The sequence below is a fragment of the Heteronotia binoei genome, chromosome 1, assembly GCF_032191835.1.
Source record: "Heteronotia binoei isolate CCM8104 ecotype False Entrance Well chromosome 1, APGP_CSIRO_Hbin_v1, whole genome shotgun sequence".
NCBI lineage: Eukaryota > Metazoa > Chordata > Lepidosauria > Squamata > Gekkonidae > Heteronotia > Heteronotia binoei.
The window spans coordinates 282,378,123-282,396,024 of record NC_083223.1 but is presented as its reverse complement, the minus strand read 5'-3'; the positions used below and the strand labels follow the sequence as shown (position 1 = coordinate 282,396,024).

Here is a 17,902-nt window from a genome sequence, read left to right as displayed (position 1 = left end):
GAGATTGTGAGCCGCTCTGAGACTCTTCGGAGTGGAGGGCGGGATATAAATCCAATATCTTCATCTACCTCACAGGGTGTCTGTTGTGGGGGAGGAAGGGAAAGGAGATTGTGAGCCGCTCTGAGACTCTTCGGAGTGGAGGGCGGGATATAAATCCAATATCTTCATCTACCTCACAGGGTCTCTGTTGTGGGGGAGGAAGGGAAAGGAGATTGTGAGCCGCTCTGAGACTCTTCGTTGTGGAGGGCGGGATATAAATCCAATATCTTCATCTACCTCACAGGGTGTTTGTTGTGGGGGAGGAAGGGAAAGGAGACTGTGAGCCGCTCTGAGACTCTTCGGAGTGGAGGGCGGGATATAAATCCAATATCTTCATCTACCTCACAGGGTGTCTGTTGTGGGGGAGGAAGGGAAAGGAGATTGTGAGCCGCTCTGAGACTCTTCGGAGTGGAGGGCGGGATATAAATCCAATATCTTCATCTACCTCACAGGGTCTCTGTTGTGGGGGAGGAAGGGAAAGGAGATTGTGAGCCGCTCTGAGACTCTTCGTTGTGGAGGGCGGGATATAAATCCAATATCTTCATCTACCTCACAGGGTGTCTGTTGTGGGGGAGGAAGGGAAAGGAGACTGTGAGCCGCTCTGAGACTCTTCGGAGTGGAGGGCGGGATATAAATCCAATATCTTCATCTACCTCACAGGGTGTCTGTTGTGGGGGAGGAAGGGAAAGGAGATAGTGAGCCGCTCTGAGACTCTTTGGAGTGGAGGGCGGGATATAAATCCAATATCTTCATCTACCTCACAGGGTGTCTGTTGTGTGGGAGGAAGGGAAAGGAGATTGTGAGCCGCTCTGAGTCTCTTCGGAGTGGAAGGTGGGATATAAATCCAATATCTTCATCTACCTCACAGGGTGTCTGTTGTGGGGGAGGAAGGGAAAGGAGATTGTGAGCCGCTCTGAGACTCTTCGGAGTGGAGGGCGGGATATAAATCCAATATCTTCATCTACCTCACAGGGTGTCTGTTGTGGGGGAGGAAGGGAAAGGAGATTGTGAGCCGCTCTGAGACTCTTCGGAGTGGAGGGTGGGATATAAATCCAATATCTTCATCTACCTCACAGGGTGTCTGTTGTGGGGGAGGAAGGGAAAGGAGATTGTGAGCCGCTCTGAGACTCTTCGGAGTGGAGGGCGGGATATAAATCCAATATCTTCATCTACCTCACAGGGTGTCTGTTGTGGGGGAGGAAGGGAAAGGAGATTGTGAGCCGCTCTGAGACTCTTCGGAGTGGAGGGTGGGATATAAATCCAATATCTTCATCTACCTCACAGGGTGTCTGTTGTGGGGGAGGAAGGGAAAGGAGATTGTGAGCCGCTCTGAGACTCTTCGGAGTGGAGGGCGGGATATAAATCCAATATCTTCATCTACCTCACAGGGTCTCTGTTGTGGGGGAGGAAGGGAAAGGAGATTGTGAGCCGCTCTGAGACTCTTCGGAGTGGAGGGTGGGATATAAATCCAATATCTTCATCTACCTCACAGGGTGTCTGTTGTGGGGGAGGAAGGGAAAGGAGATTGTGAGCCGCTCTGAGACTCTTCGGAGTGGAGGGCGGGATATAAATCCAATATCTTCATCTACCTCACAGGGTCTCTGTTGTGGGGGAGGAAGGGAAAGGAGATTGTGAGCCGCTCTGAGACTCTTCAGAGTGGAGGGCGGGATATAAATCCAATATCATCTTCTTCTCACGCCTATTATTTGGCCTAAGCTATAGGGCTCGAGAGGGGACTCTGGGCCTTCTCAAGGGGAACCTTTAACCCAGAGTGGTGGCTGCACTTGCTAAGACCCCCCAGAGTCGTGACACCCCCCCCCATGTGACTCGGTGATGTTATCAGTGTGAGGGGGGGGAGGGGGGACCAGAGATTTGGCCTGCCTAGGCTGCTAGACAACCTAGGGCAAGGGTGTCAAATCCATTTAAGAACATAAGAGAAGCCATGTTGGATCAAGCCAATGGCCCATCCAGTCCAGCACTCCGTGTCACACAGTGGCCAATATGTGTGTGTATATACACATATACACACACACACACACACACTGTGGCTAAGAGCCACTGATGGACCTCTGCTCCATATTTTTATCCAAACCCCTCTTGAAGCCTGCTATGCTTGTAGCCGCCACCACCTCCTGTGGCAGTGAATTCCACATGTTAATCACCCTCTGGGTGAAGAAGTACTTCCTTTTATCCGTTCTAACCCGACTGCTCAGCAATTTCATCGAATGCCCACGAGTTCTTGTATTGTGAGAAAGGACTTCTTTCTCTGCTTTCTCCATCCCATGCGTAATGTTGTCAACCTCTATCATGTCACCCCGCAGTCGACGTTTCTCCAAGCTAAAGAGCCCCAAGCGTTTCAACCTTTCTTCCTAGGGAAAGGGTTCCAAACCTTTAATCATTCTAGTTGCCCTTTTCTGCACTTTTCCCAATGCTATGAGGGACGCATCTCACATAAAAGAGACCTTGTCGGGCCGGTCCATGCATGTCATAAAATGGAATGGCAGGTAGCAAAGATAGAAATTTTATAAAGGAAAACACAATTAAAGGGTTTTTTAGAAAAATTTAAAAACATGCTAAAAACGTCAGCCCTCGTTGGTCTTAATGGTGCTTTCTGTGTCTCTCTCCCATGGGATGAAAGGAACTGGGCAAAGGAAGCTCTGGCTCTTTCCTTCCTTCCCCAGGGGACTGGGAGAGGGAGGAGCCTCAGCCAATAGAGGGAAGAGACGCTCTGCTGTGCGATTGAGAGAGTCTAGCAAAGCAAGCTCTACCTCCCCCTTGGTCCTCAAGGGAAGAGCCTCAGCCAATGGAGAAAACAGAGGCTTTGCTCTGCAGCTCCTGTGCGATTGAGCAAGCCTGGCAAAGCAAGCTCTTGCGCAGAAGGAAGCAAGAGAGAGGGAGAAGGAAGCAGATGGGGTGCTCCCTTCTCATTGGGTGGCAGAAGGATTTGAGCTTGAGCTTCAGCATCTGACCTTCCAGAGAACAGTCTGGGTTGATTTCCCTTAGGACGGACTCATCTCTGCTACCTGATCTTAAATAGGTACTCACATGGCCCGGCCTGACAAGGCTAAGCCCAACAAGTGCTCATTTATGTCAGATCCAGCCCTCATAACACCCTGGCTTAGCATATTGCTAACAGGACCACTTTGGGGATTTCTGCCGTGGCGTTTGCGTTTTGGAATACTCGAGTGACTTACCTGAATGGGATAACCTTCCCAAACTGTCCGTAAGTCATAAAACCAGGGTTTCTGTAAGAGCAGAAGGGCAAAGACAAAAGCCAAGAGCAAATTAGGGAGATACTGTAGGATGTAACGCAGGGATTTCCAAATAGGGGACATACTGGGGGTGGGTGAAACGGGGAAAACGACACATAATTGTACTTACATCTGCAATCACAGACATGCCAGCAATGAAAGCAAGAAGGTAAAATGTGAATCTCCAACTGAAAAAGGAAGAAGAGGGAATTTTTTCCTGAACAGATGAAAACATGGCGGGGGGAGGGGAAGGGAAGTCTTAAATACAACTATAAAAACCTATTTAGAAACTGAAACAGGCCGCTTGTGAACCTCACTGCAGCTTGACACCCCAAACCCTCCCTTTTTCCAATGATAAAATACTTTTAAAAACACACACACCTCCAAGAAGAAACCTAGCATGTCACAAGCAGAACCTCTCCCCTGATAAGCTAACTTTCACCATGCGGGGTGGGGGATTGGGTTTCTTTGCAGGGAGGAGCATCCTTCTGTTTTCATAGAATCACAGAGCTGGAAGGGACCTCCAGGGTCATCTAGTCCAACCCCCTGTACAATACAGCAAACTCACAAATTTGTCGTTCAGTCGCACAGTCGAGTCCAACTCTTTGCGACCACGTGGACAAAGTCATGTCAGGCCCTCCTACCATCCTCCGAAGTCTGCTCAAAAACTCACAAACACCTCCCCCTAAATTCACGGGAGCGTCACTGCTGTCAGATGGCCATCTAGCCTCTGTTGAAAAACCTCCAAGGAAGGAGAGCCCACCACCTCCCGAGGAGGAAGCCTGTTCCACTGAGGAACCGCTCTTAACTGTCATAGAATCATAGAATTGGAAAAGACCTCCAGGGTCATCTAGTCCAACCCCCTGCACAATGCAGGGAACCCACAAATACCTCCCCCTAAATTCACAGGATCTTCATTGCTGTCAGATGGCCATCTAGCCTCTGTTGAAAAACCTCCAAGGAAGGAGCGCCAACCACCTCCCAAAGAAGCCTGTTCCAGTGCTCTAATGGTCAGGAAGTTCTTCCTAATGTTGAGTCGGAAACTCTTTTGATTTAATTGCAATCTTTCGTGAGAAGTGGGTGTCAAGTTAATGATCACAGGCTGGGCTCTTCCCTTAAGGAGGGATGCTGCTATCCCACAAATAAACCTAGAGTCAGACAAATCCCCCAACCTCCATCCAAAGCGGCTGTTGTACTTTGTTGGGGTCAGGGGAGTAAAGGAGTGATGTCTAAAGGGCTGGGGAAGGAGACCACGTTTCCCTAACCACTTGCTTTTCTCTAAAAAAGGTAAAAGGTAAAACCCTATGCAAGCACCAGTCGTTTTTCAACTCGGGTGACGTTGCTTTCATAACGTTTTCACGGCAGACTTTTTACGGGGTGGTTTGCCATTGCCTTCCCCAGTCGTCTACACTCCCCCCCACCACCAGCAAGCAGGGTCCTCATTTGACCAACCTAAGACGGATGGAAGGCTGAGACAACCTCGAGTCAGCTACCTGAAAACCCAGCTTCAGCCGGGGATCGAACTCAGGCCATGCGCAGAGCTTAGGACTGCAGTACTGCAGCTTTACCACTCTGCGCCACGCAGCTCTTTTGGAAAAGAAAGGTCCCCTGTGCAAGCACCAGTCGTTTTTCGACTCGGGTGAAGTTGCTTTCACAACATTTGCATGGCAGACTTTTGACAGGGTGGTTTGCCATGGCCTTCTCCAGTCATCTACGCTTCCCTACCCCCAGCATGCTGGGCAGTCATTTGACCGACCTCGGAAGGATGGAAGGCTGAGTCAACCTGGAGCCGGCTACCTGAACCCAGCTTCCGCCGGGATCGAACTCAGGTCGTGAGCAGAGCTTAGGACTGCAGTACTGCAGCTTTAACACTCTGCACCACGGGGCCCTCTACCCAATCTATCTATCCAGAGAGCTTTTCTCTATCCAATCCCATTTTTCTCTGCCCTTCCCTCCAAGAACCGGGCAGCATCCACGCCCTCCACGCAACAACCCCGTAAGATCCATTTGGCCATGAGTTCGGGGCCACATGGGAATTCCGAACCCTTCACACCCCTCCGGCTCTCATCTACCTGGCTTCTCGGAACTTCTTGAGCAAGCTGGGCCGGTCCTGATTGCGTCGCCGGCGAAACCACCTCTCCACCTGCCGTGCAGTGCAGCCACATTTCTTGGAAAGGGCCTCGATATCCGGCTGCCAAGAGATGGGAGAGGTGGGTGAAGGGAGCGCCAGGGGGGCGGTGATTCACCTCCGAGGACACAGAGGCAAACCGTTTCCTACGAGCCACCTGGAGCAAATGCAAAGACGATGCAAAGGCCTGCGCCGCATTACCTGTTTGGGATGTTTGGAAGAAGAGGAGTAGAAGGTCTCTAAGACGGGATTTGGCGTGGCTTTTAATTGTACTTTGTCCTTGACGTTCAGGAGAGCAGCTAGAGGGGTGGCCACGTACCTGGAGGGCAAGGAAGAAACCCCGTTAACCCAAACAGCAGTGTACAACATTAGAACCATGGAATGATAGAGACATAGAGCTGGAAGGGAACTCTAAGGTCATAGAATCCTAGAGTTAGAAGGGACCTCCAGGGTCCTTTAGTCCAGGGGTGTACAACCCCCGGGCCGTGGACCAATACTGGGCCGTGGCCTGTTAGCAACCGTGCTTAATTATTTCATTATATATTAGAAGAAAAAGACGATATTGGATTTATATCCCGCCCTCCACTTCGAAGAGACTCAGAGGGGCTCACAATCTTCTTTCCCTCCCCCCCCCCACAACAGACACCCTGTGAGGTAGATGAAGTTATTAGATTTATATCCCGCCCTCCACTCCGAAGAGTCTCAGAGCAGCTCACAATCTCCTTCCCCTTTCTCCCCCACAACAGACACCCTGTGAGGTAGATGAAGATATTGGATTTATATCCCGCCCTCCACTCCGAAGAGTCTCAGAGCGGCTCACAATCTCCTTTCCCTTCCTCCCCCACAACAGACACCCTGTGAGGTAGATGAAGATATTGGATTTATATCCTGCCCTCCACTCCAAAGAGTCTCAGAGCGGCTCACAATCTCCTTTCCCTTCCTCCCCCACAACAGACACCCTGTGAGGTAGATGAAGATATTGGATTTATATCCTGCCCTCCACTCCAAAGAGTCTCAGAGCGGCTCACAATCTCCTTTCCCTTCCTCCCCCACAACAGACACCCTGTGAGGTAGATGAAGATATTGGATTTATATCCCGCCCTCCACTCCGAAGAGTCTCAGAGCGGCTCACAATCTCCTTTCCCTTCCTCCCTCACAACAGACACCCTGTGAGGTAGATGAAGATATTGGATTTATATCCCGCCCTCCACTCCCAAGAGTCTCAGAGCGGCTCACAATATCCTTTCCCTTCCTCCCCCAAAACAGACAGACACCCTGTGAGGTAGATGAAGATACTGGATTTATATCCCGCCCTCCACTCCGAAGAGTCTCAGAACGACTCACAATCTCCTTTCCCTTCCTCCCCCAAAACAGACACCCTGTGAGGTGGGTGGGGCTGGAGAGGGCTCTCACAACAGCTGTCCTTTCAAGGACAACCCCTGCCAGAGTTATGGCTGACCCAAGGGCATTCCAGCTGCTGCAAGTGGAGGAGTGGGGAATCAAACCCGGTTCTCCCAGATAAGAGTCCGCACACTTAACCACTACACCAAACTGGCTCTATTACAATGTAGAGATAATAATAGCAATAAGACAACGACATTGGATTTATATCCTGCCCTCCACTCCAAATCTCAGAGTGGCTCACAATCTCCATTTTCTTCCTCCCCCACAACAGCCCACCCTGAGAGGTGGGTGGGGCTGAGAGAGCTCTCCCAGCAGCTGCCCTTTCAAGGATAGTCCTGCAAGAGCTATGGCTGACCCCAAGGCCTTTCCAGCAGCTGCAAATGGAGGAGTGGGGAATCAAACCCGGTTCTCCCAGATGAGAGAGCTCTGGCTGACCCAAGGCCATTCCAGCAGGTACAAGTCGAGGAGTGGGGAATCAAACCTGGTTCTCCCAGATAAGAGAGCTATGGCTGACCCAAGGCCATTCCAGCAGCTGCAAATGGAAGAGTGGTGAATCCAACCCGGTTCTCTCAGATAAGAGAGCTCTGGCTGACCCAAGGCCATTCCAGCAGGTGCAAGTGGAGGAGTGGGGAATCAAACCCAGTTCTCCCAGATAAGAGAGCTCTGGCTGACCCAAGGCCATTCCAGCAGCTGCAAGTGGAGGAGTGGGGAATCAAACCCGGTTCTCTCAGATAAGAGAGCTCTGGCTGACCCAAGGCCATTCCAGCAGCTGCAAGTGGAGGAGTGGGGAATCAAACCCAGTTCTCCCAGATAAGAGAGCTATGGCTGACCCAAGGCCATTCCAGCAGCTGCAAATGGAGGAGTGGTGAATCCAACCCGGTTCTCTCAGATAAGAGAGCCCTGGCTGACCCAAGGCCATTCCAGCAGCTGCAAATGGAGGAGTGGGAAATCATACCCGGTTCTCCCAGATCAGAGTCTGCACACTTCACCACCACCAAGTGAACAATTGTATCATCCATAAACTATTGCCCGCCCCCCCCCCTCACACACACCCGCTGGTCCATGGAAAAATTGACTTCCACAAAACTGGTCCCTGGTGCCAAAACCATATAGTCCAACCCCCTACACAATGCAGGAAATTCACAAATCCCTACCCCCACACATATATCCCCAGTGGTCCCTGCTCCGTGCCCAGAAGATGGCAAAACCCTCCAGGATCCCTGGGCCAAACTAGCCTGGAGAAAAAAATTGCTGACCCCCAAAGAGCCAGTTTGGTGTCGTGGTGAAGTGTGCAGACTCTTATCTGGGAGAACCCCACTCCTCCACTTGCAGCTGCTGGAATGGCCTTGGGTCAGCCAGAGCTCTCTTACCTGGGAGAACCGGGTTGGATTTCCCCCTCCTCCACTTGCAGCTTCTGGAATGGCCTTGGGTCAGCCACAGCTCTCTTATCTGGGAGAACCGGGCTTGATTCCCCACTCCTCCACTTGCACCTGCTGGAATGGCCTTGGGTCAGCCAAAGCTCTCACAGAGCTGTCCTTGAAAGGGCAGCTGATGTGAGAGCCCTCTCAGCTGCACCCACCTCACAGGAGAGGAAAGCAAAGGAGATTGTGAGCCGCTCTGAAATTCGGAGTGGAAGGCGGACTATAAATCCAACATCAACATCATCATTTTCAAATCTCAAGGAATATTCAAACTCAGCAGATGGAGGAGGAGATGGAAGAAGAAGAAGAAGAGAAGAGGAAGAAGATGATGATGATATTGTATTAATACTCTGCCCTATATTCTGAATCTGTGGTCATAGTGAGGGATGGTGGCTCAGTGGTGGAGCATCTGCTTGGTAAGCAGAAGGTCCCAGGTTCAATCCCCGGCATCTCCAAATAAAAAGGGTCCAGGCAAGTAGGCGTGAAAAACCTCAGCTTGAGACCCTGGAGAGCCGCTGCCAGTCTGAGTAGACAATACTGACTTTGATGGACCGTGGGTCTGATTCAGTATAAGGCAGCTTCGTATGTTCATATGTCACAATCTCCTTTAATTTCCCCACACACGCGCGCGCGCAACCGACACCCTGTGAGGTGTGTGGGACTGAGAGAGCTCTGACAGAAGCTGCCCTTTCAACGACAACTCTGCGAGAGTTCCAGCAGCTGCAAGTGGAGGAGTGGGGAATCAAACCCGGTTCTCCCAGATAAGAGTCCGCACACTTCACCACGAAACCAAACTGGTAGCTCTTAAGGCAGCCCTTAAGAGCACTTTGTGCCCCCCCCACCCTCCCAGTTCTGCATCCCCTGACATTTCTGCTCCTCGGCACACCATGTTCTCCCCGCCTGTCCCTCCCACTGCAAAGACGCAGGACTTCACCCAGCCCCTCCATCTCCATAACAAAGCCCGGCTTGTCTCCCACCTCTCCTTGGGAGAAGTTGTCAAAATGTGTGAAATAATTGCTCTTTAATGCTTCGGTCTCAGCGTCCCAGGCCCGTTCCTGGACGGCGCTGAGATAATGTGCATCCCCCCCCACCCCAAGTGGAATGCGAGACAATGCGCCAATTGTGCCAGGGTAGAACGCGGGGCCTCTTTCGATGCCAGCCGGCCCACCCTCCCTCCTCGGTCGATTGTTTTTGTGGGCCTTGGCAAGGCCTTTACTGTCAAGGACGCAGCATTCCCGCCTTCACGCCAGGCCCGCGACGAGGGCTCAGGGGGCTCTAACACAAGTCGCCTGGATCCAGAGTCCCGAGCCAGGCTTGCCAGCAGGATTCGTGCACCCACACTGGAGTCAATGCGGGTACATATGAACATCGCCTTCTACTGAATCAGACCCCCCTCGGTCCATCAAAGTCAGTCTTGTCTCCTCAGACTGGCAGCGGCTCTCCAGGGTCTCAAGCTGAGGTTTTTCACACCTATTTGCCTGGACCCTTTTGAGTTGGAGATGCCGGGGATTGAACCTGGGACCTTCTGCTTACCAAGCAGATGCTCTTCCACTGAGCCACCGTCCCTCCCCTAACTGGCAGCGGCTCTCCAGTGTCTCAAGCTGAGGTCACTATGACCACTCTGAGACTCTCAGATTCAGAATATAGGGCATCTCCTCCTCCATCTGCTGAGTTGGAATAGTCCTTGAGATTTGAAAATGATGATGATGATGATGTTGGATTTATAGTCCGTCCCTCCCCTAACTGGCAGCAGCTCTCCAGGGTCTCAAGCTGAGATTTTTCATGCCTATTTGCCTGGACTCTTTTGAGTTGGAGATGCCGGGGATTGAACCTGGGACCTCTTGCTTCCCAAGCAGATGCTCTACCACTGAGCCACCATCCCTCCCCTAACTGGCAGCGGCTCTCCATGGTCTTAAGCTGAGGTTTTTCATGCCTATTTGCCTGGACCCTTTTGAGTTGGAGATGCCGGGGATTGAACCTGGGACCTCTTGCTTCCCAAGCAGATGCTCTACCACTGAGCCACCGTCCCTCCCCAGATAAGAGCCCGCACACTTAACCACAACACCAAACCGGCTCTCTGTCCTTACCCTCCATACTCATTTGCAACTTTTTAGGCCAGGGGTGTCAAACACATTTGTTATGAGAGCCAGATTTGACATAAATTAGACCTTGTTGGGCCAGAAGAAGAAGAAGAAGATGAAGAAGATATTGGATTTATATCCCGCCCTCCACTCCGAAGAGTCTCAGAGCGGTTCACAATCTCCTTTCCCTTCCTCCCCCACAACAGACACCCTGTGAGGTAGATGAAGATATTGGATTTATATCCCACCCTCCACTCCAAAGAGTCTCAGAGCGGCTCACAATCTCCTTTCCCTTCCTCCCCCACAACAGACATCCTGTGAGGTGGGTGGGGCTGGAGAGGGCTCTCACAGCAGCTGCCCTTTCAAGGACAACCTCTGCCAGAGCTATGGCTGACCCAAGGCCATTCCAGCAGGTGCAAGTGGAGGAGTGGGGAATCAAACCCGGTTCTCCCAGATAAGAGTCCGCACACTTAACCACTACACCAAACAGGCCATGTCATAAGAACATAAGAGAAGCCCTGTTGGATCAGGCCAGTGGCCCATTCAGTCCAACACTCTGTGTCACATAAGAACATAAGAGAAGCCCTGTTGGATCAGGCCAGTGGCCCATTCAGTCCAACACTCTGTGTCACACAGTGGCCAAAAAAACCCCAAGTGCCATCAGGAGGTCCACCAGTGGGGCTAGAAGTCCAACATTCGGGCTAGAAACCCTTCCACTGTGCCCCCCCCCCAAGCACAAGAATACAGAGCATCACTGCCCCAGACAGAGAGCTCCAACAATAAGCTGCGGCTAAGAGCCACTGATGGAACGTGGAGATGGAATGTCAGGTTAGGCTGGGCCATGTCAGGCCGGGCCAAGTGTGTACCTATTTAAGATTAGGTAGCATAGATATAAACTTTATAAAGGACACAAACACCATTAAATATATGTTTTTTAAAAACTTAAAACATGCTTAAAATGTTAGCATTCGTTGGTCTTAAAGGTGCTTTCTTTGTATTTCTCCCACGGGATCCAGGGAACTGGGCAAAGGAAGCTCTGGCTCTTTCCTTCCTTCCCCAGGGGACCAGGAGGGGGAGGAGCCTCAGCCAATAGAAGGAAGAGAGGCCTGGCTCAGTAGCTCTGCTGTGTGATGGAGAGAGCCTGGCAAAGAAAGCTATTCCTCCCCAAGGGAGGAGCCTCAGCCAATGGAGAAAAGAGAGGTTTTTGCTCTGTAGCTCCTGTGCCATTGAGCAAGCCTGGCAAAGCAAGCTGTGATGCAGAAGGAAGCAAGAGAGAGGGAGAAGGAAGCAGTTGACAGCCAGTTGCTCGGGGGCCTGATAGGAGCCCTCCAGGGGCCTGATTCGGCCCCTAGGCCATATGTTTGACACCCCTGTTTTAGGCTCTCCCCCAAAGAGGCTGATGTGGAGATGCTGCTACAATCTTCTGAGACTAAATAAGTTCCGAACGACCCCTCCAGCCAGGTTTTTCATGTCCTTTTAAGGGCTTTCATGATCTCAAGACGCTTTGAGAGATCCCCATGAGGATTAATCTTAATGGGGTTTTCTCCTCATCAAAGCGTCTCTCTCACATTGTTCATGTTGGCTCAGCTTTATAGATTTAGCCTTTCTTTAACAGCCTCAGAACTGCGGTTTTAGCCTTTGCACCTTTTTTGTTTCCACTGCCCACTTTAAATGACTTTAAACCGAAAAGCGGACGAAATTAATGATCTACTTAGCCTGTCCTCTTTTCCCCCTAAAGACGGATCCCAGACTCTTCAGCCTTTCCTCACTGAAAAGGTGCTCCAACTGGCCTCTTCTGTTATGTTTTCCCAGCTCCGCAGTGCCCTTGTTGAGATACAGCGGCCAGAACAGCACACAAAGGAGAGTGAGTGTCCGGGGGCACCTTTAAGACCAACACATTTTTTATTAAAGGTATGAGCTTCCGTGTGGACACACGCTTCGGATTTTCATCTGCAGAGGTGTGCTTGCACCCGTGTTCCCTCTAAGCTGAGTGAGTGTGAGCTAGCTCACAGATTTTTAGCCTCCAGCTCACACATTTTTGTCTCGGCTCGGGAAAAATGGTCCCCAGAGCACAATAATTGATACAGGAGCTCACAAGGACAGGTTTCTTACCTGTAACTGGTGATCTTCGAGTGGTCATCTGTGCAATCACACATATGGGTAATCCGCAGGATTGGCCCCGACCTCGGAGAGTTCAAAGCAATCTTGATCGTAGATCTGGCGCGCCTCCCACTTGTCCTGGGAGGAGGCAGCTACTGCGCATGCCTGGACAAGGGGGAGGTGCTTAGCCACTCAGTTTCTTCCCGCCGCCGGATAGGTGGAAATAACTGTGCTAACTAGCTTCCAGCAGCGGGGAAGGCTGGGTGGGTCTGTGTGATTGCACAGATGACCACTCGAAGATCACCAGTTACAGGTAAGAAACCTGTCCATCTTCTTCGTGGTCTCTGTGCATTCACACATATGGGTGATTAGCGAGCCATTTCTTCGGAGGTGGGTGCTGGATCTGTAAGAATATGTAAGGTTAGAGCGTAACGTAATGATAGTGGTACTCACAGTGGTTAGTCGAAGATCGACCGTAGCACCGCTTGTCCGAAGGAGGCATCTCGCCGGGCACGAACGTCGAGAGCGTAGTGCGAGGCGAAGGTAGATGTGGAGGACCAGACGGCTGCGGCGCATATGTCCTCTATAGGGATGCCTTTCATGAAGGCGGACGAGGTAGCCACGGCTCTGGTTGAGTGGGCTCGTATATGTTGAGGGATGGGTTGTTTTGCCAGCTGGTAGCAGAGTTCGATGGCAGCAACAATCCATTTGGAGAGTCTCTGAGTAGATATTCTGCTGCCCTTATCATGGGTAGCGTAGGTGACAAAAAGTCTAGGGTCTTTACGGATTTGGCGGGTTCTGTCTATGTAGAAGGCTAGGGCTCTCCGTGCATCCAGGTTGTGGAGCGCCCTTTGTCCCGCGTCCGCGGGGTGCTGGAAGAAGGCTGGTATAGTGGACTGTCTTCCTAGATGAAAAGGAGAGACGACCTTGGGTAGAAAGGTCGGGTCAGGTCGGAGGATCACCGTACTGTTATGAAATATCGTATACGGTGGGTCCGCTCTGAATGCGCAGATGTCACTGGCCCTCTTACCTGTGGTGAGGGCCGTAAGTAATGCCGTCTTCCATGACAGCAGGTGTAGTGGGATGGAAGCCATGGGCTCGAAGGGCGGTTTCATGAGTTGGCTCAGGACTAGAGACAGACTCCAGGTGGGTAGAACTTGTTTGATTGGTGGGTGTAGGCGAATGATGCCCTTGAGGAAAGCTCTGGTCGCATGGTGAGAGAATACCGTTGTGCCATCGATGCGGGGGTGGAAAGCAGAGATGGCTGCCAGGTGTACCTTCAGGGAAGAATACGACAGACCCGCTCTAGAGAGCGTTAAGGTGTAAGTTAGTACCTGAGGTATAGTGGCATAGTTGGGGTCGAAGTTGTGCTGTGAGGCATAGTGTGAGAAGCGTTTCCACTTCAGTAGATAGGATTTCCTAGTAGATGGTTTTCTGGAGTTCACTAGGACCTGACGGACCTCCGGGGGGAAGTCTAGAAACTGATTCTCCAGGCTGTTAATTTGAGTGATGCTGGGTTGTGGTGAAGGACCCTGCCGTCCTGTTGAGAGAGGAGATCCCGTGTTTGAGGGAGTTGGATGAAGGTGTTGTTGGACAGGAGCAGCAAGGTCGTAAACCAGGGTTGGCGGGGCCACCATGGAGTTATGAGGATGCAGTTTGTGTGGTCTACCTGAATCTTCTGTAGAACTCTGGTGATAAGTGGAATGGGGGGGAAGAGGTAGTGGAGTGTTCCGTTCCAAGTTTGTAGGAAGGCATCCCCCCTGGAGAGGTGGGATGGAGGACCTCTCGTGTAGAAGCGGGTGCATTGGGCATTTGACGGTGAAGCAAATACATCTATCTTCGGTTGTCCGAAGATGCTGAAAATCTGTCGGATGTATCGGCTGTTGATGGACCACTCGTGGTTGTTGGTAGAGTGGCGACTCAGGGCGTCTGCCTGGGTGTTCTCGACCCCTGGTAGGTGTACGGCCGTGAGGAAGATGCCCTGGCTTATGCTCCAATGCCACAGTGCCAGGGCTCTCTTGCAGAGTCTGACGGAGGCGGTGCCGCCCTGCCTGTTGATGTAAAAGACTGTGGCGATGTTGTCGGAGGTGATCTGGACGTGCTGGTTCCTTAGCGATGGGAGGAAGGACCGCAAAGCCTTGTGCACTGCGATGAGCTCCAGGCAATTTATGTGGAGAGAGCGTTCGTAGTCTGTCCACTGGCCCTGCACCGTGAGGTCTTCCAAGTGGGCTCCCCATCCCCACTTGGAGGCATCTGTGGTTACAATCACCGAGGGCGGTGTCTGCTTGAATGGCATGCCCTTGTAGAGGTGACGTTCCTTGGTCCACCATTTGAGGGATGGCACGATGTGTAGTGGAAGGGTGAGTAGTGTGGATTGATGTTGTGTGTGGGGGCGAAAAGTCCTTACGAACCACATTTGGAGGGGACGCATGTGCAGCTTCGCAAACCGCAGAACTGCTGTGGTTGCTGCCATGAGGCCTAGCATTCTCTGGAAAGTGAGCGCTGTTTGGGAGCGCTGGGCGATGATAGTGTTGGCCAGTGACAGTATGGCGAGTGCTCTGTCCTGAGGTAGAAAGGCCGTTTGCGAGAGCGTGGAGATGTCTGCTCCTATGAATTGAATCCTCTGGGTAGGGACTAGTTTGGATTTTGAGAGGTTGACTAGGAGGCCTAAGGTGGCCAGGGTGGAGAGGGTGGTCGAGACGTCCAGTTGTAGTTGCTCCCTGGAATGGGCGACGATCAGCCAGTCGTCTATGTAAGGGAAGATTGATATCTGTTGCTGGCGTAATGTGGCTGCTACTACTGCCATGCACTTGGTGAAGACCCTTGGTGCTGTGGAGAGGCCGAAGGGAAGGGAGCAGAACTGGAAGTGCTGCTTCCCTATGGCGAACCTGAGGAATCTTCTGTGATGATGATTGATTGTAATGTGGAAGTAGGCATCCTGGAGGTCTATGGACGCCATCCATGCTCGTTCTGGGATGAGCGGGAGGATTGCCTGAAGCGTGACCATACGGAATTTCTTGTAGGTTATGTGTAGGTTGAGTTTGCGGAGGTCGAGAATGGGTCGGAGTCCTCCGTCCTTTTTTGGCACCAGGAAGTACCGGGAGTAGAAGCCGGTGCGATGGTATTGGGGTGGGACTGGTTCTATCGCGCCTTTGTCCAGCAGAGACGCGATTTCTGTCTGCAGGGGTGCGGACGGGGGTGTGGTGAGGAATCGGTGGTGCCTTGGAGTGGAGGTAAACTCTATTAGGTAGCCTCTTTGAATGATGGCGAGGACCCAGGCGTCTGATGTTATGGTCCTCCAGGCAGTGTAGAATGGTTGTAGTCGTGTTGACCGGTTTGGCTGATGGAGGGAGACTGGACGGCTCGGGGGAGGGAGGTCAGAGAGACGGTTTGGATGTGGTTGAAGGTTTCTTGGTTGTTTGGCGTCTGTTTTGAAAGGAAGGTTTGGACTGCGGTAGTTTGCGCTTCCATGATTCCTGTTGCCGTGGGGATCTGGTCCCTTTGTATTGGCTGGACCTCCAGTTCCTTTGCCGATTGGATTGGTTCAGAGGTTGGGAGACTCCCAGTCGTTTCGCCCTTTTCCTGCCATCGTCTACTGATGTGAGGATGTCATCTGTAGATGAGCTAAACAGGCCAAGGCCATCAAAGGGCAAATCTTCCACCTTATATTTGATGTCTGGTTGGAGGGAGGAGGACCTGAGCCACGCGTGTCTGCGGAGTGCTATGGCTGAGGCCAAGGTTCTGGAGGAACACTGTGCAGCGTGACGGGCAGTGTTGATTTGCTGTTTGCTCACTCTGGCCATTTCTTGCAGGGTAGTGGTGGCTGACTTTTGGGATGCCTCGGGCAGGGATGGTACCAATGCGGCGAGGGAAGTGGTCAGGTTGTGGGTGTATGCGGAAAAGCATGCCATGTAGTTGAGGATTTTGGTTGTGGCTGTAGTGAGGGCGTAAATCTTTCTCCCAATCGTGTCGAGTTTTTTGCCCTCTCGTTCTGGTGGTACCGGGTGTCTGGTCTGCTTCGACTTCGAAGACGAATGCACAATGATCGAGTTCGGAGCCGGGTGGGTGAACAGGAACTTAGAATCAGGTGCATGTATCTTGTACAGAGCTTCAACTCTCTTGGATGTTGGCGGTACTGATGCCGGTTTGTCCCATGCTTCTTTGAGTGTTTCTAGGAGGACGGGGAGCATGGGAAGAGAGGAGCTGGATGGAAGATCCGCATGCACTAGATCAAATACGACGTCCGAGACTCTGGGAGCGTCCGTATTGAGTTTCAGATTTAGCGAGCTTGCCATGTTTGCTACGAGGTCGAGGTAGGATCTCGGGCCCTCAGACGGTGATAGGTCTGCTGGCTTGGCTATGTCGGAGTCTGGGGATTGTAGGTCCGAACCCGAAGAGTGGTCGGAGTCGGAGAGTTCCTCCTCGGATCCGTCGTCGGTTCCTTGGTGCAGGTCGGGCTGAGGTGTTGTCTTGGGAGCCGCGTGTAAGGATCCCAGTGGCGACGGGAGTTTCGGTTCGGCGCCGAGACTCGTAGGGTCGTCATGGTGGTGAAGCGGTTCGACCGATGCAGTTTGGAGTCTGTGTGTGTGATCTCGGTAGCGAGGAGACTCTTGGTAGGTATGGTAATGGCGATCGTAGGAGGGTGATCGTCGGTGCCGTCTTCGGTTCCGTGGGGATGGAGACCTGGATCTCGATGGAGAGTAATAGTAGTGTCTCCCCCTGCGGTGGCTGCGGGAGCGTCGGCGGCTGCGGGACCTGGTGCGGCGGCGACTGCGGGACCTGGTGCGGCGGCGACTGTGGGACCTGGTGTGTCGGCGACTACGGGACCTGGTGCGTCTGCGACTGCGAGATCGTGGTCTAGTCGGGAGAGCTCTCGGGGTCGAGGGTTCTCTGATGAGCGCGTGGGCGTCTATTGGCTGTGCGAGATCTATGAATTTAGTGGGGTCGAGAGGCCGGGTCCTGACGGACGCGGTAGAGTGCGTATCCAGCAGCTGGTCTGGTGGGGAATTCGGAATGGACGGCGACTTCGATGAGATGCGGATGATTTCCAACGGAGTGATTGACGGTGTTGCCGTCGACTTCGACGTCGGAGTCTTCGGCATCGATCCGGAGGTAGTGGCGCTCGGGTTCGGTGCCTTCGGTTTGGTGGTCGGGTTCGAGGCCGAGTCGAGAGGGCGGTTCTTGTGCTTTTTCGAGCTAACGCTACCCGTCGGGTCCGAGTGGGCAGAATCGGAGCGGCGGCGCTTTTTGGGGTTGTCCGACTTCTTGGAGTGTTTGCCGGTCTTAGGCTTACAGGGACTCTGTGCCACGGAAGCTGCCGACTGCGCCTCTCCCACGAGGTGTGGGGAAGATGGCGCGGGTTGTTTTTGTCCGCCATGCGGCATGGCCGGTCGGAGTGTGGTTTCCATGAGGTGGCTCTTGAGTCTCGCGGCGCGGTTCTTGCGGGCCTGTTTGCCAAATTGGCTGCAGTGCACGCAG

At 52.4% G+C, this 17,902-nt stretch overlaps 1 protein-coding gene across 1 annotated transcript in view; it reads right to left on the bottom strand.

The window, feature by feature from the left end:
* The window catches only part of CERS2 (ceramide synthase 2), a 93,440-nt gene that overhangs the window by 27,267 nt on the left and 48,271 nt on the right, over positions 1 to 17,902 (bottom strand). Inside the window, exons 3-6 of the mRNA XM_060256434.1 lie at positions 5,620 to 5,737; positions 5,363 to 5,481; positions 3,421 to 3,478; positions 3,234 to 3,284 (exon numbers count right to left, since the gene is read on the bottom strand). Coding sequence (XP_060112417.1) covers positions 3,234 to 3,284; positions 3,421 to 3,478; positions 5,363 to 5,481; positions 5,620 to 5,737 — 346 coding nt within the window. The remainder of the gene's footprint in view (positions 1 to 3,233; positions 3,285 to 3,420; positions 3,479 to 5,362; positions 5,482 to 5,619; positions 5,738 to 17,902) is intronic.